Source organism: Zalophus californianus, chromosome X, assembly GCF_009762305.2.
Source record: "Zalophus californianus isolate mZalCal1 chromosome X, mZalCal1.pri.v2, whole genome shotgun sequence".
Lineage (NCBI taxonomy): Eukaryota > Metazoa > Chordata > Mammalia > Carnivora > Otariidae > Zalophus > Zalophus californianus.
Window position 1 is genome coordinate 92,801,832 of NC_045612.1, and position 24,620 is coordinate 92,826,451.

The 24,620-nt window shown below is 41.4% G+C and overlaps 1 protein-coding gene and 1 pseudogene across 13 annotated transcripts in view; both read left to right on the forward strand.

Moving 5' to 3' along the window:
- Positions 1–265: 265 nt before the first annotated feature.
- Positions 266–24,620, forward strand: part of CASK (calcium/calmodulin dependent serine protein kinase) — a 357,703-nt gene continuing 333,348 nt past the window's right edge. For 5 of the 13 annotated variants that reach the window (XM_027607996.2, XM_027608002.2, XM_027608004.2 and 2 more), the window contains exon 1: positions 269–977. In XM_027607996.2, the coding sequence (XP_027463797.1) occupies positions 919–977 (59 nt within the window). In that variant the 5' untranslated portion in view covers positions 269–918. Of the gene's footprint in view, positions 978–24,620 lie in introns of all 13 variants that reach the window. The other 8 variants (XM_027608003.1, XM_027608000.1, XM_027608007.1 and 5 more) reach the window with 4 other exon arrangements.
- On the forward strand, positions 4,439–4,534 carry LOC113931652 (annotated as a pseudogene).

Sequence of the window (24,620 nt, forward strand, 5' to 3'; positions counted from 1 at the left end):
ACGACCCGACCGGCCCCCGCCTGAGCAGCTGCGGCCCGCGCGCCCCTCTGGCCGACCCCCCCACCCCTTCTAGATCCCCGACGCCCGCCCGTTCGCCGTGACGTGGCCCGCGGCGCGCGCATGCGCCGCTCAGCCTGGTTCCCAGTCCCTCGGCCACCGCCTCCCGACGGGCTGGAGTGGGCGGGGCCTGTGGTTCTGGAAGCCGCGCGGCCGTAGAGGGAGGAGGGCGTGTGTGCGCGAGGCGGGTGCGCGGGGCTCGCGAGCTCGTCGGCGGCTGGGGCGGAGGAGGAGGAGCTGAAGGCGGCGGCCGCGACTCCCGCCCGCACAGACAGCCAGTCCCGCGAAGCCCCCTCCCACTCTCAGGCGGGCGGCGGCGGCGGCGGGAGGAGGAGAAGGAGGAGGGAGCGTCTCTGCCGCCGCCTCCTGGTCCCCAGCGCTGATCTGCCGCCGCCACCTCCCTCCGCGGCGATCCTCCCTCCATGGTCCTGCCGCGGCCCCCCTTGTAGCCTGAGCTGCCCCGCGCCGCGCCGGAGCCAGCCTCGGAAGAGGGAGCGGTCGCGGCCTCGCGGCCCGCGCGGGCTGACGAGAGGAGAGCGCGGCGCCGCGCCGTCCCCGAGGATCCGCACGCCGGGCAGCGCGGCCCGAGCAGCGCGAGGAGCAGCGGGCGGGCGGGCGGCGCCGGGCCCGGGCCGCCCTCGCTCCCGCGCCCCGGCCCCGCCGCCCGCGCCGGGGCGGTCGCCCGCAGAGGAAAGCGCCGCAGTCTCCGGGCCTCGGCAGCCCCACTCGGGCGTCCTCAGCACCGAGGGCTCGCGGGTCCTGAGGGGAGGAGGCGAGCCAGGGGCCGGGCACTGAGCTCTTTGGCGCCCCCACCCCCGATTTCGGAGCCCTCCACGCTGCGGCCGCTGTCCCCTCCGGACCATGGCCGACGACGACGTGCTGTTCGAGGATGTGTACGAGCTCTGCGAGGTGATCGGCAAGTGAGTCCCCACGCGAGGGAGCGGGAGTGTGGAAAAATGCATTTCAGTGATGCCCGGGTCCTCCCGCACCGGCACCCGCTCTGGGCCTGCCCCCTGCCCTCCCTTCCCCTCCGCCTCCCTCGTCCTCCTCACCCGGGCGTATTTATAGACGTGTACCTGGACCTCCTGCCGGGCGAGGATCCGGGGGGTTCTCAGCGATCCGTGGAAGCCACCGAGCCGAGGTCGGCCACCCCACGAGGCGTGGGGCCGGCCGAAATCCGCTGTCTGCATTTTATCTGACGGTTGCCCAGGGACGTGGCAGACCCGATTTTATAGTTGCTTCCTGGGAACAGTTGGGGTTATTGTTACCTTGCGTGTACCACAGACCATTAACGAAAAGAGCAGCTTGCATTTTCCTTTGCTTGCATGGAGCGATAGAGAGAGAACGTCCAGGGTTTTTAATTGTGGGGTGTGTGTCTATTGTGCAGGATATTAGATAGATGCCTTTGTGTTCACCCCATGCACGGATTGGAGGGGGTCATTTTCAGACGGGGTGCGTTCAGTTTCAGCAAATTCCTCACCTGGTGTTGACCAGCGTGGAAAGAGTTGGGGGTATCCGAATTTTTAATGCCTCGTTATGCAATGACTGTTAAATCAGTGTTCGAGGCTTCCCTCGACTGTTGTTGGGATGGTGGTGGTTCGTGTGGTAGAGCCGTCTGCTTTGAGTCACCGGGCTGGTCTAGAATATAGAACTGACAGTCCAAATGCTCATCCTTTCATCTGTGTTGTATAATTACACTAGGGAAAAGCAGGGAATCAGATTAATCACAGTGCTGATTGAGAATTAAATCTGCAGTTCCTCATCTAATTGTCCATTCCTTAAATCTGTTTTGAATAGTTTCCTTTTCATTCTTGTCAAACAGTATTCCAAGTGCACAATCCTGCTAATTTGCTTGTGAGGGAAAAGGCTGGCGATCGGAAGTTGATTTCCTAGTTAGGCGTGTATTCTGTGCCTTTAGAAGTTGAGGAGATAAGATTTAAGAGCAATTTTTGCTGCTTTATTAAGAATCGCTAGGTAGCTACCATTGAAATATTTTACCTCTTTTTGGAAGCGGTGCTTTATTGTCTATTTTAAGGTCCGCAGTTGGGAAATGAAACCAAGACCTTAGAGCAGTTGGCTGTATCCCTTTTAAGTTGTCTGCAGTACTGGATTTCAATTTGTTTAAGTGCTGATAACTCATTTTTTTCCTTCTATGCTGAGGTATTACCGTGTTGCCTCACTTGGTGAAATTATGGGTAGAGCTTGCTACACACTTTGCTCAGACCCAATTTGATACAAGGACATGTTACTCCTTGCCCCTATTGTTACATGACCAGCCTGTCTAGGAGAGGAAGGATATCCAAATGTGCCCTGTAAAGTGCTTGTGGAAGTGCTCTAGAGCAGCGCTGTCCAAAGATATATAATGCAAGACATACGTGTAATTTTTCTATACACAAATTTTATATATGCAAATTTTGTAATGGCCACATTAAAAAATTAGACGCAGATAGGTGCAATCAATTTTAATAAAATATTTTATTTAACACACTAGATCCAAACTATTAGCATTGCAACACATAATCAGTGCAGAAATTATTAATGAGGTATTTTACATCCTTTCTTTTTGTACTCAGTCTTTGAAATCCAGTGTGTATTTTACACTAAAAACACATCTCAGCTGACACTAAGCTAAATTTTCACCGGAAATACTTGATCTGTATTTAGGTTTCATAACCTTTGCATTTGCAAAAGTAGATTCACACACCCAAGTTTTCCCAAACGTATCTAAAAGTTTTCTAATAACCTAATCGATACTTCTTTCTAAATTTAAATTTTGATTAATTAAAATTAAATAAAATTGGAAATTCAGTTTCTCAGTTGGACTAGCCACATTTCAAGTGCTCCACAACCATATGTGGATAGCACTGTTCTGTAGAGACAAACATGTTTAAAAAAAAATCTCCTTGGTTTCTTCATTCTTAGCACCCGGTGAAGGTAAATTAGGGTTTCCCAAAAGCTCCCAAATGATTGTGTGTGTGGGTGAATTATACTTGTTGTGTCTTAGTTATATTTGCTTTAAATGAGCCAGCAAAGTCATAATTGGAAAATGTGAAATTAAAGTGTTAATTATATCGTGATGACGGAATATAGCCATCATTGGATCAATGTTAGTAACCAGTTCTGATTCCTTAAGGTCTGATAGAGTGATGATATGATCTCTTTGGATATCAAAACGAAGTGGTCAGCATCACATTAGCACAGTGTTCTGCTGGCTTGTAATTGATAGAATGTTTTCAGGAAACACCTCTGGTAGAACTCAATTCATCTTTTCTGTCGCTTCAGAGCTGCAAAAGGAGGGAGAGCAAGCTGATTCTGAGGTGATAGGTACCCTATGGCTTCCTTAACTATTGTGAACGTGAAATCTCATTCATACCCTGCAAAATCTGACTTGGTCAGTGCCATTTATAATGTGTCATTTCGTGAAATAATGAATTCAAGGTAGCCTTCATGGTAAAGAATGTAATGATAGTGGTCCTCACCCTGTGTAAAGGTTGAAGGTTTCTCCGGTAAATTGTCTCAGCATATATTGATCTGGAAATTGAAATTCACTTGAGATTTTCTTGCAGGGACCTTGACAGCATACATTTTAACTTAGCATTTGTTCAACTGTAGCTTTAAACAGAAAGGCCTTGAAGATGTTCACTTGTACTGGAAACCTTTTCGTTGATTTCTATCCAAGTTCTCTAGAATTGTGATTTTCTTGTATACCAAATTAGTATCACAAATTGTTTTTGACCCTTAGGTCTTAATAGGCTTAAATTTCCACTGAGGTACTTCAAAACGGATTTCAGTTTTCAAGATCATTTGACCACCCACTCGCTCCCCTACCTCACTGCTTATCGACTCACTCATTCATCCAGTGTCTGCGAGGGTATCATGAGCCTGATTCATTAGGAATATTGGGAAGATGCCATTTCATTAAAAAAAAAAAAAACTCTTTCCCCGTGTTTCTTATTTTTGAAAATCTTAACAAAAGCACCTTTGAATGCCCATTGTTTCCATAACATTTTCCTGTGTCACATCTTTCAAGTGACTGAAACAAATCGCCAATGATGGGACCTTATCCTAGTCCCAAAACTTCTCATCCTCTCAAATGTAGCAATTGGGAAAGAAAGATTTTATGCAAATGCAGGAAATTGGCTTATTTTTATGCCGTGATCATTTACTGTATCTTTTGCTTTAGAGGTAAGTGTACAATCAGTAATATTACATGAAGGCAATTTTAAAGATGATTCATCCAAATTAAAGCTTAGAAATGCCTACCTTCATGGTACAGGAGTGTCTGTGAAAGAAAATAGCAAAAGGCACACCGTTTTCACCTTGTATGGGCTGCCTATTTGCCCTGGTATTTAGGATTCTTAGTAACCTGTAACTTCTGACTTTCCTGCTTTGGTAGGACATACACTAAATTTGGAATGATGCAGCATGACCCCTGCTCAAGGATGACATGCAAGTTTGTGAGGCATGCTGAATTTGCTTGTACCTTGAGAGCACTTACCATATTTAATTACAGTTTCTTATTCACGAGTTTCTCTACCTAGCGAATAGGAAGCTTCTTGAGGGCAGGGAACACATATATATCTTTCTCCATTACTTAACACGGGGCCTGCGATGTAACGGTTGCTCATTAGCTATGGAATGAATTGAGTAGTTTTAATAAAATCTCATTAAAAGGCAAAAAGCATGTTTATCAACTTCAGAGCAATTATTGTCCCAAAAGGCTGTATTAGTTTGAAGCAGTGGCTCTCCACCTGGCTGCATATTAGAATCACCAGGGGAGCTTTTAAAAAATATCAATGCCGGGGCCCTGTGTCAGAGCAATAAAATCAGAATCTCTGGGAGTGGGTCCTGGACACTGGTATTTTTTGAAAGCTCTCTAAGTGATTCTAATGTGCAGCTACGATTGAATCATTGGTTTGAAACTTAGGTGATGTATGTAATATTTTGGGACTGGCTTTTCAGAGGCTTACAGGTTTATGAAAAGTAGAACAAATGCTTTTTGGGAGGTATTGAAGCCAAGAGACGAAAACGGGGATTTTATCTCCTCTATGCTGTGTCTCTGAGCCCTGGTGTGTCAGAATTTTGTTTCAGCCTGTGTGTGGCTTTGATTTCTTGGGTCTTTTAAGATTCACATTGATTTATGATGCTCGTCTGATGCTAACACAGTGACTGATGTTTGGAATAACATGGAACGAGGATTGCTTCAATTAGCAGTTGATGATGGCTGTCCACTACAACGACTTAATTTAATATTAAGAGATTTATCAGTTCAGTATGGATTGTGTTTGCACATATACTCTATTAAGCGTGTGGTTATGTTGCTTATATACTTCAAGTCCACACTTGCAATTCCGTTAACACCGTTTACCAGAGAATTGAGTTAAATGCAGCCTTTATGTAAACACTGGATTAATCATTTGTAAAATATGTAATTTAACATGACGAAAAATTCAGCTTTACTCTTTTTACTAATCACCATGGCTTGCACATATATTGGTTCACCCACTGATTTGGATTTCCAGTACCACAGAGGGGAACGTTACAATACGTTGGAACATCTTTCTTGGAAATTGTATCTAGACATTGTAGGCAAATTAGTTTTTAGTGTCTGGAAAAGTATGAGCCCGAAGGAACCAGGAATTTACCAGAAATGCGTAGATGTTTCATGAAAGAAGTGCTTGATCAGGGTGACAGTCATGTAGCAAGGTAGAAGAAACACAGTAACCAGCTAGCCTGTTGGTGGCCCAGAAAGATTCAAGCCAAGGGGGATTAGCTGCAGTTCCACAGAAGAAAAACCTGTTAAACACGGTGTGGAAGCCTGCACGTGGCAGGCCTTTTGGGGAGTAGGTAAGCGGTGTTGATTCCTGATGATGGAGTTGGCTTCTGGGACGATTTGGAGGGAACTGAGCTTTTCTGCATGTGCACGGCTTTCTCGGAGTCTTCCTCATGCCTGCTCTCCACAGACTGCCTTAGCACTTGGAGTTTCTGAAGTGTCGTTGGCCCGTTGTCTTTATAAAGAATTCCTGTGACTCCCTTGCATTCTATGACTGTGACCTGCTTCTATGTCCTTGACGTGCACTTCGCCCCCCTCCATTTTCCCCCTTGAAGCTGCAACATTTCACCTGACGAACTACCTCTCATGTGCCTTAAATTGTGTTCCTGGATATTTCCTTTAAATTGAAAATTCTTTTACCGTCCCCAGCTGTAGCTCCACTCAACAAATTAAAGAAGCAAGTATGTCTTCCTTTTTGAGATTGTTCTTGAATTAGTGCATTTTTGTAAATGTTTTCACATTTTAAATTTGCCAAAAGCACTGTTTAAAAGAACTTTGACATAAGATTGTTTAAAGGTAAAAACAAAAATCTTTTTATCACTTAATTCTTACTTCATAAGGGGAATTGACATTTATGCCCTCTAATGTGAGGCACTTTACATATATTATCTCCTCTAATTATACCTGTTTTTCAGAAAACACTGCGATTCAGGAGAGGGGTAACTTGCCCAAGATCACATGGAATTGCAACTGGTTCCAAAGTCCATTCATTTCATGCTGCATTCTGCTGCCGATTCCAGTTGTTAAAAATGCTACATCGGGTTTCTTTAAAGTGAGGCCCATGCTTTCATTTTCAGAGCTTATTTACAGGAAATTTTAATTGTTCGACACCCTAGTTCTATTTTTCACCCCTTCATCAGAGGTTCCATACGACTATTCATTGTTTCACCCATTTCATTTTTCTTTTTGTCTTTCTCGTTAATGAGATATCCACGTTTGTCACCAAACTGATAAGTCTCTGCATTCTTTAGCCATGGAAATAATAGAATCTTGCCCATCCATCCAAAATACAATTTGTTTTGGAACTTTCTCTACGCCTTTTACTCTCCAGGTTTTTCCTTTCCATTCCCCTGCCCCAACAAACAGAATCGTTGATTAATGACTCCTAACTTGCCAAACCAGAAGTAATGAAGTGTCAGAGATAGGTGTCTGTTTGGAGTGGGGTGGGGTGGTTTCCACGGGTGGTTATTCCTATATCCTGTGCTAAAAATCCTGCAGTTGTTCTGACTCTGAAAACCGTGTGCTGAACCGCAGCTGCTGAGTTGTAAGTGTCTCGGCTGTCAGCCAGCACTGCACACCTAAATAGGCAAGTGACTGAGTTACTGCTGCAGAGCAGGTCCCTGACCCCAGCCAACGAGCTGATGGGGTGTGCAGCTCTAGCATTTTGGGTTTTATTTTTTAGTTGCAACTGGCGGTGCAGATTCTAAAACCACCAGATATGGCTCTGAATTCATGCAACAGGGTTCAAGGTGCGACAGGACCTGCTCTCTTCTTTCTCTCCTGGGGTCACCCAGTGTCTGGGTATCCCCACTTTGAACTGAGTGCAATGTAATTACCCTCATGGCCATTATGGTATTCTGGTATGACTGGTCATAGAGCCGAGTCAGTATAGGGAGAGTCTCCCTTCGTCCACACCAGGAAGATTTCGTGTCTGAAGCTAGTTTGGCTTAAAGGAAGTTAATATCTATTTGCAATGTTGAGATTTAATAATTTTCTATTACTTTCTTTATAAATTGACTAGTCTTTACAAAATAAATTATAAAATTAATTTTAAGATCTAGACGGTACAGAGGTAAATGCGTCTCTCTCTCCGTTCTCCCACCATCCATGGCCCTATTCGCCAGAGGTAACCGTTGTCCAGTTCTTGTGCATCTTTCTGGAAGGTCTTTGTCTAAAAAACAGAATGGGATATTTGTACACTGCTGAAATATTAATTTTTCATTGAAAAATACTGTCTCTGATGACCTTTCCATATCCATCTATGCCTCTGTCAAACTCTGTCTCCTCTTAAACCGCTGCCCAGTATTCCATGGTATGGATTGGTTATTGTAGCTTTGAGTTGAGTGCAAGCCATTTGTAAGCAGACATCACTGGAAATGCTGAACTGGAGTTCGGGTGAGAGGTCTGGAATGACAGTGAAGGTGTAGGAAGTGAAACTGAGTGAATGAGTTCTTGACAGGTGACTAAGCTGGAGAGCTGTGGTTTGCTGTGTAATGCACTGAGCTAGAAAAGTCAGGATAGCTGGATGTCACAGAAGTTTTAAAGTGGGGAGGATCAATAATGTAAAATGCCAACACACTGTGATGGACGATCAAAAAAAAAAGTCTTGTTTATAGCAGAGAGGCAATTTAAAACATCTATCAAAATGAATATGTTAAATATCAATTCATGGTGTGACTGAAAAGCAAGGTTCTGTGCATGTTGGCAATGCAGTATTTTTCTGTGAATCCATCTCAACAGCATATTTAGGGTAAAAAAAAAGGAGCTGGTTTCTTTTTCATTATAATTGTGTTTTGTAGATTCTGATGGCTGGCTTTTAGGTAAAACCATTTGGTTTTCCTAAGATTAGGTGTTTTTCATTCCTCAGCTTGGTGCCTAACTTTCAATTAAACGGAAGCCTTTAATGAAATGACATGGTAAATTTTACATTTACTTTAAGTTCTTGATATTAGTCAAACCATTCTTATTTTCTTAAATCCCTTCCCCACAGGGAACTGCATACTTCCTTGTCTCAAGGTTTTGGGTCCCCTTGGGATGAGTGTAGTTAATGTCCTTCTACCCCCCCCCTCCAATTAACTTTGTTCATTGGCTTTTTGTAGTTGTGCACACCCATTCACAATAAGAAATGATTACTTTATTGTACTTAGCCAATTTTTTGGTATGTAAGTGCACATTATTTCATTTTAACATCCGTGTTCAATCACTGAGCTGTTGCTCATTATTTTTTCCAGTCTTTCTTCTTTCTTTTTTTTTTTTTTAAAGATTTTGTTTATTTATTTGACAGAGACACAGCGAGAGAGGGAACACAAGCTGGGGGAGTGGGAGAGGGAGAAGCAGGCTTCCCGCGGAGCAGGGAGCCCAAGATAGGTCTCAACCCCAGGACCCTGGGATCATGACCTGAGCTGAAGGCAGACACTTAACGACTGAGCCACCCAGGCTCCAAGTCTTTATTTCTTTTAATACACATTTTTTTTTTGCTTTGTTACCATTCTTTTGAATATTTGAATCATTTACAGTTTGGAATGGTGACTGTGTTCTCTCTCTGTGTAGTTTAATAATATCCAAACTCTGCTATGTCGAGTCTGTATTTCAGGCTTTTAATTGTAACCCCGAGTTTAGAGTATCTTGATATATTTAAATCTAAGATAGAAATATAACTGCCTAGCTATATGCAGATTCTGATGTTTTATTAAAATACTCTTGATGTTATTAATGCAATTACGAGGTCTCTAGCCCTGCTAAGATGGGCAGGTTACCATTATACCACTGCTGTTTTATGGAATCTAATTTGTGTTTTTAGGAAACATCATAGATTTTCAGCCTTTCTGCTTACCCTTGGTATGTACTTTCCCCCAGATATATGGATCGACATTGTTTTGTAGCTTGTGAGGCAGCCCCCTAAGATGTGATCTGGTAGCCTTTGGGCACAGTGTGGCCATTTTCTTCTTCTTTATAGAAAGAATGATAGCCACTTCACAAGCTATTTGCATGGATTAGTGATTGCAAAGTGCAGCATAAGTATTTTTTATTTCTAGAATGTCTCTGAGATACTCAAATTACTTTTGGCAGCTATATGGATAAGTTTCAACAATTTCCAAATGTGCACTTTCTCAGTGCTAAACACAGGCTCTATTACATAAATAATATGGTGAAATGAACATTCTTTCCTATCATGTGGGTAAAATTGTTAGTGGTGCTAACAGTTTCTTCATTTGTTCATTTATGCGTTCATTTCTAGCTGTGTGGCCCTGGCCAAGTTAGTTAACCTCTCTGAGTCTGTTTCTTTATCTGTAAAATGAGGATGATAGTATATGCCTTGCAGGATTGTTGTGAGGATTAAATAACATGATCTGTGTAAAATGACTAAAGGTAGTTGTTATTTTAATTGCCATTATCATTTTTTAAAATATTTTTAATGTATTTTTAAGTGAACTCTACCCCCAACGTTGGGCTCAAACTCACGACCCTGAGATCAAGTGTCGGGTGCTCCACTGACTGAGCCAGCCAGGTGCCCCGTTATTCACCAAATACTTGAGTTCTATGGCCTCAAGGAGCTCTCTGTCAATGGGAGAAGTTGACAGATTGTTTAAATCTTATGTAACTAGGCATTACCTCCTGTTAAAGCCAAGGTTGCTTCTGACTTGTTAACCTAGTATCCTTCGTGTAACTCGGTAACTGACACACAGTAAGTACTCAGTTGTTGTTGAAGGAGTGTTAAGTAAGCAGTCCAGACTGTGACCTCCTAGTCGTAAAAGGAAGTTGGGGAAATCTTTACAGAGGAGGTCAGGCTTGAATGATTTGTTAGTCTTCTTCTTGGGGAACTCATGTCATCTTTTTATGCCTGTTTCCTCATTTAGAAAACAGAGTAGAGGAATACAGGTCGGGAAAGTTAAATCTTATGAAGCTTAAAAAATGTTTATCCTATTTTTTAAATAACGAACCTTATTTTTTAGAGCAATTTTGGGTTCACAGCTCCTATTTTAGTTTAGTGACACAGATAACATATATAAGAAATTCAAACAATAAGCATAAAATTAAAGTTTTTAGGGATAACGTTAGGAATTTTTTTCTCTTCTTTTGGTTCTCAAATTCTATAGCTTGAGTGTTCATTATGTGCTGGACACAGTGTTAAATTGTTTATATTTTTCTAATTTAATCTTGGCCACCAGCCTTCCCTTTGAGGCAATCACCCTCTCCCCTTTAACTGATGAGGAAGCTGAGCAAGATCAGTAACTTGCCCTGGGCAAAGTGTCAATAATACTAAGCGGCAGCATGGGGATTCACACCTGGTTATATATGACCCATCTAGGCGCCTGCTCTTCAGTACTGTTTTACTGCTTGTCATTTAGTGTGAACAGAGGTTGTCTTTTCAGGGCTAGTCCTAAATATAAGATTCTAACAGTCTGATTTTAGATGTTCCAGCAGGTTAATAGAATGCATTTTTTTGGTAACAACTTTATTGAGATGTGATTCACAAACCATACAATTCACCAATGTAAAGTGTACAATTCAGTGGGATTTAGTATATTCACAGAGTTGTGCAACCGTCACAAGAAATTTCCAAACATTTTCATCACCCCAAAAAGAAACCCTGTATATGTTAGCTCTCAACCCCATCTTTCCCTAACCCTAAGTAACAACCGATCTACCTTCTATCTCTACAGATGTGTCTGTTCTGGACATTGCATATAAATGGAATCATACCATATGTGGTCTTTTGCGACTGCTTCTTTGAGCGTAATGTTTTCAAAGTTTATCCAAGTTGTAGATGTTTTGGTACTTCATCTTTAAGGCCCAGTAATATTCCGTTGTGTGGATATACCGCATTTTGCTGCTCCATTCATCAGTTGATGGGCCATTTGGGTGGTTTTCATCCTTTGGCTATCATAAATAATCCTGCTGTGGACATTGACCTACAAGTTTTTGTGTGGACATACATTTTTATTTCTCTTGGGTATGTATGTAGGAGTAGAATTGCTGGGTCAAATGGTAACTCTGTGTTTAACATTTTGAGGAACTGCCAGACTATTTCCCAAAGCTGTCATGCCATTTTACATTCCCGCCAACAGTGTATGAGGGTTAGAATGCTTTTAATCAGGTGAGTAGTATCAGAGTTTGCCTATAGAATCTGTTCAATACACTGTAATATAAATAAAAGTAAATTTTATGGGTTATTAGTTAACCTTTTATCTCATGGACCTGTTTATACTGATTTTCATCAGTTTTAGATATTGTATACCAAGGGTTGGCAAACTCTCTGTAAACTACCAGATAGTAAATATTTTAGGCTTTGTGAGCCATACAGCATCTGTCACAGCTACTCAACTCTACCATTGTAGCGTGAAGACAGCCATACCAAAACAAATGAGTGTGGCTGTATTCCAATAAAACTTTATCTACAAAAATAGGTGGTTAGATTTAGCTCTCAGGCTGTAATTTGCTGTTCCTGTTGTAGATTAAAAATGAAACTGGAGCTTACTGTCCAGTTCCTATTGTTTACCATCAAGGTTGGGATATTCTTCAAGTGGTCTGAGTAGCCTCATAATGAGTAGGTTGTTTCTGAAAAACGTAGACACTGAGGCCAGTTCACTGAACTGTTTTCACCGTTACATGGGGAAATGCTATACATTTAGTTTTTTGTGGGTTTTAAATGTATTTTTATTATTTTTTTACTGCTTTTGGATTTTTTCAATCCTAGGTTAAAGGGAAGAAACCCATCAAAATTTTTTTAAGATTGTCTCACCAGAAGCAATATAAATGTGGAGTTCCTAAAAAAAAAAGAAAAAATGATTTCCTTCATGCTTGCTTATTGCCTAGAGAGTGGATGAAAATCGGGTTGAGAATGTACTAGAAATTTTCAGAATATGAAAGATTATTTAAAATACTAGCTTTAATAAAGTTAGGGGGAAAATCACTAGCTTTAGCTAGAGATTTATCTATCCCTAATTGGAGAGTTGTGATGTGCCATCTCTGTATATTTTATTTTATTTTTTATTTTTTAAAGATTTTATTTATTTGAGAGAGAGAGAATGAGAGATAGCACGAGAGGGAAGAAGGTCAGAGGGAGAAACAGACTCCCTGCTGAGCAGGGAGCCCGATGCGGGACTCAATCCCGGGACTCCAGGATCATAACCTGAGCCGAAGGCAGTCGCTTAACCAACTGAGCCACCCAGGTGCCCCATCTCTGTATATTTTAGGACTTCTCAAAGCGCCCCTGATAGAGTCCCTGTTTGGGATTAGGGTGTGTGCGTGCACGCGTGTGTGTGTGTGTGTGTGTGTGTGTGTGTGTGTGTGTGTGTGTGTGTGTGTGTGTGTGTGATGTAAACAAAACTTCTTCAGGTTCTATTTTGTGTTTGAAACCCATTTTACTCAGTATATTTTGTGGTAGTAGACCTACACTACTTAGAGTGCTTTGTGGCTTAAAAAAACCCTGTCACTGCCTGTTATGTACGTAGGAAAGATAGTGTTGAGCTTAGAGCTTTTTGTAATTTGTTTGCAAGACTGTTCTAGATTATAATTTTGCAGTGTTGTGAAAAGCTCCAAAGACTATGTTAAAAGAGGGAATTTTGTATCACAGCTTTTGTCTTCTCATTTGGGCATTTGACAGATGAATTAATTGTTCATAATGTGAAATTTCAGAAACGAGACAACAAAAATCCAAGAGTATATATTTAGGAAATAGCCATATGCAGGATTTGTGAATATTATAATGTTCTTTTATGTAACTTCCCCAAATTTTATTATGGTAGCAGTGTCCACATTTTAACAGTGAGCAAAATGAGGTAAGAAGATCCTAAAGTTGGCAGTCTCTGACACAGTTGGGCGCTGACTCTAAATTCCCTACATTTACAGAGCAGCATTTCATCCACTAGGGCCATATTACATTGTCAGGCAGAAGAATGATCACGTTGGAATCTATTTAGACCACTTACTTTGATGAAAATACCTCTCCAGGTTGGCTTCAGAGGACAGTAGAAGGCAACCTTTCCTGTTATAATCCATAAACAGTATGATTAATATTGCATTATTTAGGTTTGAAGTTTTTGTTGACTTACATCTGAGCCATTATCTCAGAAACAGAATGGTCTACTTTTATTTATATAGAATATTTACTAGTCTTCTTAGGTTTAATATCATCTTAACTGAGTGTCCCAGCAGTAATAAATGGCATTGAATTTGAAATGACCTTTTTAATATCTTTTTCTTTAATTTAGTCACTTGTAAAATAGATACTTGTAAAACAAACAAGAAGGTGTTTTCACTGAGGGCTTTCTTTAATTATGTTTCATGTAAATTAAAAAAAAATGTTCCTGGAGTATTCAGATCGCAGGTTAGAGTGAGAATGTAATTATCTCACATTATAATCAACTTATATAATACTTTTAAAAGCATGCTAATAGGAATGGAAAAACCTCTACTGACCATATGCATTGTGGGTTTTGCTTCTTTCTTTCCTTCCTTTTTTTCAAACATTTACCTCTTATAATGGATGTGAAACTGATCTGTGTAAATATCTATTCAAATGAATACATTTTCATTATCATGATTGCAGAAAGAACATGGGTATCTGGAGAGGGAGATTCTAGGCTTGCTGCTCTACTTTTTGGATTATCTTCATTAATAGTATTTCTCCCATTGCCGAGTGTTTCTATTGTACTGCTGGAAGGGATCATCATACTTCCATAATCTATGACCCACTTACACTAAAGGTCGAGTGTGCTTTAAATTGCCATCTGATTAAAGTTCAGGCTTCTTGGTTAGACGTGCGGGGAGTGGCTTCAGAATTAGGCCCATGAATGTGAATATGGACTTGAAGATGTTATTAGAATGATGTCTTTCCCCATGAAGACACATTCATAGACATAGTCCTGAAAAGACATGTAAAAGTTGGATTTGATAAATGCGGCTTAAAACTTACCAGGAAAAATAGTATTTTAAGGGTTTTTTTAAAGTAATCGTGACAGATCACCACTTAGTTTGTTTTCCTCAGTTTCATCTTGTAAAAGAAGGATAGTAAAGGCTGTATTATCTAACTCATTAGATTCTTACAATAAAATGACAATTCTTCAGAAGTCTTAAGCTATCTTACATATATTATTATTTTGATTTTATTGAGATGAAGCACTTCTTAGAAATGGGCTGCGTTGAATTTTCTTTTTGATTTTGCAAGAATCATTTACCTTTGTCTTTAATACTGGTTGTATTTTGTTTGATTTCTAGAGCTTAACACTTCTCAGCTCTTTATAGGACTTAGAACATGCTATGTGAAAATGTTGAATAAAGAGATTTGAGGATGAATTATGTGTATTTTACTGGTGGGACAATGTTTACACTGAAGAAAAAAAAAATCCTGGCTAGTATGTTTCCCCTTGCTTCTCTTTGAATTATTTAATTGTATTTGAGCTTTGAAGTTTGGAACTTACTACAAGTAACAAATTTCTGTGGCCAATCAGATGCGAACTGTGGCAGTTACTTAAAATATTGAACTTCTTGTTTAGTAGTAAGGTCTAGAGCAGGGGCTCTCAAAGTGTGGACTTCATTCTGAGCAGGCGCGGCAGTATCACCTGGGAACTTGTTAGAAATGGGGATTCTCAGGCCCCAGCCCAGCCTTACAGATCAGAAGCAACGGGGTGGAGCCCAGCAATCTCTCTTTTAACAGCCCTTCAAGGGATCCTGAGGTACATTAATGTTAGAGAACCACTGATTTGGAACTCTAGGTCAGGGTTTAGTAAACTTTGGCCCATTGGCCGAATTGGCCCACTGTCTGTTTTTATAAATAAAGTTTTTTGGGAATACAGCCATGCCCACTCATTTAAATATTGTCTGTAGCAGTTTTCACACGACATGTAAGGGTAGAGGTGAGTAGTTGCAGCAGAGACCACATGGCCCGCAAAGCCGAAAATATTTACCTTCTGGCCCTTCACACAAAAAGTTTGCTGATCTTTGCTTGAGTTGAAGCCTTGGTACTGTTTCTTGCCCATTATACTGAACTGCAAATATCTGAAATCAATAGGTTAACGCCTAATTTTTTGTTGCCTTTACACCCTGACCCTCTTATTTATATAAACCCATTCTCCTCTCTGATATCAAACTATAACTCAGTGACTAGAGACCTGTGAATGAAAAAACACAACTGTGTCCTTTCCTTCTATGTTTGTTAAATGCCGGTAGCCTGTTTAACATTTCTGTGACATTTCCTCACTGATTCTGTACTGGCATGTTCTTGGTTCTTCTTGCACTCTGGTTTAGCCTAACTTAATTATCTTTTATAGTCTTCATTTCGCCCAGGTCTTACTGCCTTTTTACTTCGTCAAGAGAAAGCCCACCTTACGGCTGCTGAGTTTAGGAATTCATGGGAGCCATTTAGTGTACTCTGAGCCATGGAAATAGTGCCATCCTATATGGAAATGTTTTATCCTTGGCCTGGAGTGCTGTAGTCACTTGTACTTAACAAGGATGTTTGTGAGCACATAAATACTGAATATTGTGGGTAATCCTAGAATGTTTACCAGACGAGTTTCCATTAGCCTTCCCATAACCGAGGATGGCTATTTCTATCCTTAGCTGGAATATCATCTTCTTTTGTTCTTGCTCTCTGCCTTTAGGGTGATTGGTGGCCAGCGTCATATAAAATACAAGAATTGAATTTTAATTTTGTTCTTATTGATGCACTTGGAATCTTTCACTCTACCCACTCCACTGAAGGAAGTGTAATAGCTTTTGAAAAGCCTTCTCACCGTCTCCATTAGCTCTAGTAGCAAAAGCACGCAAAAGTATTGCTTTTGCATCTGTGATTCCATGGTTGTTTTAAGTTAAGGAATGTGACTTGGCCAAATGATCCTGAGCTGTATCACTGGTGAGTTTGTTTGGTCCATGATTTCTTTCAGTATATTCGGGTTGAATACTTTGGTCGGGTAAGACACAGGAGATAGTGAGCTTGAAACTGGAAATGATTGAGTGAGACCTTTCATTTAGACTTTCCCAATCAACTTAATTCATACCTTTTGCCCTGCTTACTCATCCCAGAGGCGAGGTACAATGAGAGAGGGTCAGGCAAAGGCCAGTCCTCAGTGTGGTTATTTAGGTCTTTTGCCAAAAGCAACCCACCTACAGGAGAAGTTGAGCTTTACTGTTTTGTACAATACAGCGTGGACATGCAGTGTTTCAAAAAATTAAATTGTTATTTATACCAAAGAATAAAATGTGAACTTTCTAAAAGAGAGGAGTGTTCTGCAGCCTTATTGCCCCAGTCAGCACAGTAGCCACCCACACGAATCATCTGAACAACCTCATCATTTCTGTTTTATCTACCTGAAACAGGGGTCAGAGGTGGGTGGTGATGAAAGCTTGGGAAATCACGCCATGCTCTAGGCAAGAGAAATGCTCTGGTGATTCTTGCTGTATTGGCCTCCCCTTGTGCGCACAGGAGTCTGGGACAGCCCTGTGGAGATGGAGGTAAGCTTTAATCCCTTTGTTCCTTGGCAGCTGCCGTGCTTGGGAGCTGAGTGCTACTTCCCTAGAAGCAACTCTTATAGATGAGTTCTGCCAAATGCATGGATTTTGAGCCATTTTAAAGGTTATAATGTTCAGATTCAGAATTTCTTAGTAGGCATAGAGTGTCATTTAAGGGTACTTACGCTGCTGGGATAAGGTTCATTATGAAGTAGACACTGCAACAAGGCCTCCATGTGACATAAACTTATTGGAGCTTGTGTATTTTTTAAAACCATGTATTTAATATATATTTTAAGCTTCATTAAGTCAGGATGCATGGCTGTCATAGTCATTGCTGTATCTCTACACCTAGGACAGCATCTGGCTGTCCATAGTAACATAGTCGGTGTTACATAGTTGTTGAACCAATTCAAAGAGGAGAAAGTAGCTGAACACATTGGAAAAGATCAAATTTGGCCCAGAAGGCACAGTCAGAAATTCATATTTTCATTTAGTGCTAATATTTTGCTGCTTCAAAAACCATCTAATTCTCAGACTGTCCCTCGGAGATAGGTTAGTAGATACAGAATTGTACATAGGTGCTGAGCATAGGGTGGAATCCTGAATAACACTTAGCTTCCCTGGTTGAGATCTAGAAGATCATTGCCATAATTAAACTGTATGGAGAAAAGTTTCTAAGGCTTACCTGATCTGGCCAAAACTGCTTCCTCGTTTGTAAAATGGAGACAGTAGAATCTACCTGATGGGATTGTTTTAAGGATTAAATGAGACAGTGGGGATAAAGCACAGTTCCTAGCCCTTTGAAGTGCTCATAAACACCAGTTGCTTCCGTCATCAACAGTGAGTTTTGAGAGCTTCCTAAGTGCCAGGCTCTGTGCCAAGTGCCTCCTCCTTCCAAGTGTTGCACCAGTTTCCCTTTCCCCTTTCCCTTTCCCCTCTCCTTCCCTTTCCCTGGTTCCATCTGGGGATGTCATGAAGCTGGGATTGACCTTCAGTCACCTAGCCAGCCCCACCTGACCTTGAACAAAGTTAAGCGACCAGCTGCTAAATCCCACCATCTGCCTAATACTGTAGCCACTAGCCAGATGTGGCTATTTAAAGTTAATTAAAATTAAATAAAATTTAAAATCCATTGACTGTTTTCCCAAAGATTTATAAATGGCCAATAAACACATAAAAAGGTTGTCAACATCATTAGTTGTTAGGGAAGTACAAATCAAAACCACAGTGAGATACCACTTCACACACACTAGGATGGCTATAATTGAAAAGACGGATAATAAATGCCAGCAAGGATGTGGGGGAAATTGGATCTCTCTATGCGTTGCTGGTGGGAATGTAATGTGGTGCAAGCACTGTGTAAAACACTCTTGCAGTTCCTCAAAAAGTTAGAGTTTCCATACAACCCAGCAATTCTACTCCTAGATATATACCCAGGAGAACTGAAAACATGTTCACACAAAAACTTGTACATCAGTGTTCATAGCAGCATTATTCACAGTAGCCAAAAGGTGGAAACAATTGAAATGCCCATTTTCTGATGAATGGATAAACAAAATGGGGTAGTCGTGTGCAGTGGAATATTATTCGGCCAGAAAAGAAATGAGGTACTGGTACCCGCTTCCACAAGGATGAACCTCAAAAACGTCATGCTAAGTGAAAGAAGCCAGACACAAAAGACCACATTTATATGAAATGTCCAGAATAGGCAAATCTCTTGAGACAGAAGCTAGATCAGTGGTTGCCAGGGGCTGGGGGAGGGGGAGGGTGGTGCGTAATTGCTGAGGGTATGGGTTTTCTTTCTGAGATTATTTAAAAGTTCTGGAATTAGATAGTGCTTACTGATTGAGACACCTGTTGGTGAATATTACTAAAAACACTGAATTGTGTACTTTAAAAACATGAACTTGATGGTATGTGAATGACATCTCAATGAAGATGTTCTTTTTAAAGCTTCCATTCCTTAGTTGCACCAGCCACATTTCAAGTGCTCAGTAGCTACATGTTGCTAGTGGCTACAAAGTGGATGGTGCAGACTTAGAACATTTCCATCATTACAGAAAGTTCTATTAGTAAGTGATGATCTAGAGGAACTGAGTTTCTCAGTCTGGGACCAAAAGAAAGGCTCAGGGGAATGGGGGGTAGAGAGGAAAAAGCACAGTCTGAAAAATCACAGAGAGAATGGAATGGAAGACAGATTATGTGATTATGCTTTGGAGAAATGTTACTTCTGGGTAATTTTACTCTTTGCTGCTTTCTGACTGTCCCACTGGGCAGCCCCCTAAGTATTTTCATTTAATTCTCAAAACAAACCCAGGAAGTAGGCACTGTTCTCACATTTTACAAATGAATTAATGGAGGCTTTACTGAGTTGAAGAGATTTGCATAGCTAGTCAGGACGCAGCCAAGTTTCTTCCCTAGGTTGGGTTACTTGGAAGGTACTTTGCTTCTGTGCTATATTGTTGCCCTCTCCTTACGGAATTTGTTTTTTTCTTGCCACCCATCCTCCACCCCCACTTTGTTCCCAGCCCAACAGAGAGCTATTCACAGTACCTTAAATGCACAGTGCTTTTTCTGCCTTAGCAGAAGCGGGTCTGTTAGCCAGCCCTCTGTTGTCCTCCTGCCCTCGCCCAGCACTAGGGTATACCTGTGCTCCACTCACCTCAACGCCCTGCTCAGACAGACCTGCCTTTGTGAAGCTTCCCTACGCTTCCAGGCTCAGCAGCCTTTTTCTGTTTCCGCCTCTGTAGTTAGGTTCTAAATAGTCCCAAAGCTAAAAGATACTTATCCACTAAGGAAACAATTAGGTCACGCAGTGTTGGGGGCTGCTGTCTCACCTGGGTGAAGTTGCAGGATGGATTCATGTTTGTGACACCGTAAGACACTGAGCCCTATTTGTAGCTGCTGTGTTGGTGACTGTAATGAGGAAGGAAGTGGTCTTCTTGTCCAGGCCCTTGAATTCAATTTATATACATTACCTCCTTCTTTCCACTCCCAAAGGTCTGCCCTCTCCATCCTCACTGCTACAGTACTTGTCAAGTGCCTCTTACTATAGCTTTCTGCTTAGGCACTTTGAACTCGATAAAAGACTGCCATGTTTTCATATTTTTCTATCTACAAAACTCTTGATGCTAAAAAAAAAAAGATACCTGATTGAATTCCCGGAGCTCTTTTTATGGCTTTGCCTGGATTCTGAGGTCATCTTGTTCTAACCTTATGCTAACCTCAGTTTATTGTCTAGTTTTGGTAGAGCATATCCTCCAGTAGCTTCTGGAGAAAGATTGAATGGGAAGTAACTTTTTTTTTAAAGATTTTATTTATTTGACAGAGAAGAGACAGCAAGAGCAGGAACACAAGCAGGGGGAGTGGGAGAGGGAGAAGCAGGCTCCCTGCTGAGCAAGGAGACCGATGTGGGGCTCAATCCCAGGACCCTGGGATCATGACCTGAGCCGAAGGCAGACACTTAACAACTGAGCCACCCAGGTGCCCCGGGAAGTAACTTTTGAGACTGTGTATACCATGCTAAATAAGAGCCTACTTCCTAATTCCCAGAACCTGTGAATATATTGCCTTACATGGTAAAAAGGTCTTTGCAGATGTCATCAAGGTAAGGATTTTGAGGTGGGGAGATTATCCAGGTGAGCCCCATGGAAATAAGGGTCTTAGTAAGAGGGAGGCAGGTGTGCCCCATGTCAATAAGGGTCATTGTAAGAGGAAAGCAGGAGGCTGAGTCAGTAGGAGACATGACAACAACTAATTGGGGTGATGTGCTTTGAAGATGGAGAAAGGGGCCACGAGCCAAGGAATACAGCGGCCTCTAAAAGCCAGAAAGGGCAAGGAATCAGATTCTCCCTGATGCTTCCAGAAAGAATGCAGCCGACACCTTGATTTTAGACTACCAACCTCCAGAACTGTAAGAGAAAAAAAATCTGTTCCTTTAAACCACTAAGTTTGTAGTTTTTTACAACAGCAGTAGGAAACTATGAACACACCGTGTATGGAAATGTCATTATTATGCCCTTTGACTTGATTGAGAGTTCATGTAGACATAATTTATATAGCTATTAAGATAGAATTCCAGGCTGGAAATAATTTGCTCTCAGCTTTGAAGGCACTGCTACGTTGTTCTCTCTAAACCTGTGTATCTTTTGTTTTGTTGGTTTTTTTTTTTTTTTCATTTTATCCTCTACCTGCTTTTTAGACTTTATCCCTGGGGTTCTCAAATATCATGATATATACTCTGGTATGGATGCTCTTATATTCACTTTATGGGGCACTTCGTGGGCCTAGCAACTTGAAGATTCATTTTCTTCAGTTGTGGAAAGTTAGATATTTTGATAATGCTTTCCCTTCTGTTTTTTTCTTCAGAACTCTTATTTCTTGGATTTTGACCCTCCAGTTTTACATTCTCTCTCATATTTTCTCCATGTATTCTCTTGTTTTACTTTCTGGATGTTCCCTTCAACTTATTTTCCAAGTCTGTAATTCATTTCTAAGAGCTGTTTTTTCACCCTCTGACTTTTTTTTGTTTCTTGGGTGCTAGATCTAATGTCTTCAAAGAGAAAGATCATTACTTTGGCATTTTCTTTCCCCTATATTGTCTGTTTTCCCCATTTCTTTTTCCCTTTCTCAGTCTTGGTACCTGTCTTTCATGTTAGAGGTATTCCTCAAGCGTCTTTAGCAGGTTGTTTCTGTTAAGGAACAGTTGATTGGAAACCGTGTTCTTGAGAGGGGCTTGTTGACTCCTGGGTTTGGCTCTGGTGTGACTGGGGGGAAAACCTGGGCATTTATGGGGAACTCTCTATCTGTTGTTTTCTACAGCCAGTTTTTCTATATAGGACTCCTTGAATCTCTTATGGGAGGGAAGTTGGTGGTAATATGCTTACCTCTAGTATTCAGAAGCCCATCCTGAAAGAGCTCGCTCTGTCACCATCGGCCATGAAGACCTACTTCTTCCTCCTGTTTTCAGTAAGGCATCCCATTTCTGTTCCCAGTTATGATTGGAGCTCCTAAGCTCAGGAACGCTTTGGTTCAGTCTTTCCTGAGAGTAACTTCAGTATTGTGTGTGTGTGTGTATGGTTGCGGGGTGGGGAGTGTTTGGGGTGGAAGCAGTTGCCTGCCCTGCTGCTCTGGCTGATGAGAAAACCGAGAGTCTTATTGTTCTTTTAAAGGAATTTTCAGCTGCCCCCCCTTTATTTTTTTGTCCATTTTTTAAAAAGTAGACTCCATACCCAACATGGGGCTTGAACTCACAACCGTGAAATCGAGTCACATGCTCCGCCGACTGAGCCAGCCAGGTGTCCCAAGCTGCCCCCTCCCCCGCCTTTAAAAAAAAAAATTCTATTTCCTTTAAGTGTCCCTGGAAACTGCAGTTCTTGGGCTTTTACCTTCTGCTTTTTCCAGGGCCCTCAGGAATGAACTAGCTCACTTGGCTTCAGTTTAGATTCCCCTACTGCCGGTGCTTGGCGGAAAGAAGAAAGCTACAACCAGGCTACTTACCTCTTTTCCAAATGCTTTTTGTTTCTAATTTTGTGGTTGTCCCTCCTTTGCTGTCAGGTTCTCTCTGACTTTCTTGATCTTGTAAGTTCGTATCTTCTCTAATTCCACTCATGGTCTCTAGAGGGAGGTAGATAAATGCTTATATTCAGTCAGCTGTGTTTAATCAAAAGCCCCGCCCTCCCTTGAAACCCTTTTTTTTCCCCTTGGATTTCTAATTATTACTTCAACATCTGGTTCTACCCTTAGAATATGAGCTTCTCAAAGGCAGGAACCAGGGTTTTTACATCTCCAGCACTTGCATAATGTCTGCCATGTAGTAGGCTTATTAAATGAATGAACTTTGAATGTGTGCCCCAACCCACACATTCAGTTCAGGCAGTTTACAAGTCTGCCTTGGCTTTTACTTTCTGCTTGTGAGGAAACTTCAAATCAGCGAAATCTCTCTAGTAGGTAAGTTGGGAAGCTCTCCTCTTTCCTTGATCCTTGCTTATACTTTATCCACAGTTCCCCACATGCATCCAGCCTTCCAGCACACCAAGAACCTGTCATAGCTTGAACCCCCTTCTGGCTGTCTTCATTCCCCAGATCTCCCTTTTGCACGTTTGGCTGAAGTCCTGTTGCCCCAACCAGTACTGCGGGCTTAGGCAGCTGTGATGTTTGTTTGCTAATAATCCCTATTGTTTTCAACAAAGCTGCAGGCCTGGGGCTTTCCCTTGGAGCTCCAAATTAGGTCAGCTCCCTTTAATGGCCCAGTCCAGGGAGCTACAGTGCCATGGAATTGTAATGGGGGGGGAATGGAAGCAGCCCCAAGTTAGAAAGCCACGGACACTGTTTGTTTTATCTAGGATTGTTCATGGCTGAGGTCCTCATTCTGCCATTGGAAGTCCTGCCCCCCACCTTACGTTTTTCAGTGTATTTTTTTAATACCATTTATAGTTTGATAGCTTTTCACTTAGAAGTACTTACTCCTGTCCTTGGTATAATTCATTACAAATTCTCATGGCTGTGTATCATCTGATTTGGATGTCTCATAATTTATTTGATATTTCCCCTGTTGGCTTCAGATAATTACTTCTTGCCATTTTATGTAAACTTTTTATGTCAAACAATTAACCTATTATCCTTGTCTTTCAAATATTTTTCAAGTTCACCTTTTGATTCTGTTCCTGATGAGTGTGGATATGCAGAAACTGAAAATCCTACAGAAGTAGCCTCTTCATTGGGTGTAATTAGATCTTTTAGCTGGACTGTTTAACGGGAAGGGGTAGCCTCAGAAAGGTAACCATGTATCTTAAACATTAAAGCTTCAGCATACACATTAAGTAGCTAATACTTTTGTATTCAGCTGCCCTTTCCTTTGAATAGGAGTCTAATTGATTAGAAATATATATGTATATATAGAATATGTCTAATTTACATCTTATCCAAAATGCATCAATGATTTCTAGTTCTGGTCTCTTTAAAGGGGAGTGATACCTTAATGAACTGCAGTCTATCCAGGATCCTTTCAGGTAATTTACAGGGCCCACTGCCCCCCCCCCCCCAGTCTTTTGCAGATTTGTCACCCACATTTAATTGAAGCATCACCTTTATAACATAACTCTTGGTAAGTAGGCAACTTAATTTGTAGGGCTCATGGACAAGTGCAGTACGTAGTAGTGTTAGCACTAAGCAATGGGCATGCTGTGGGCACTCATTAGGTTTCATTAGTTTCTACACCAGGGCTGGGGATGAGTCAGTCTGTGGAATTGGTTAAGAGGAGTTTGATTAGGAGAGCTTCTACCATAGTCAGATTCTGTCATTACTTCCCTTCATGTCTGTAATTGTTTTGATGCTGAAAGTCCTTCCCTTCCTGGGAGTCCTGTAGAAATTCACCTACATTTGTCTTTGTTTTGATTTCTTACATTTGACTCTCTGATTCATCTGCGAGTTATTGTTGTTCACCATGATGGATCTAAATAGATTTTCCATCCTCAAATGTGCCAGTTTTTCCAGTATAGCAAGTGCTTTCATAAAAGTGATCAAAAGTGTCATTTCTAGTTCTCAACAATTAGTC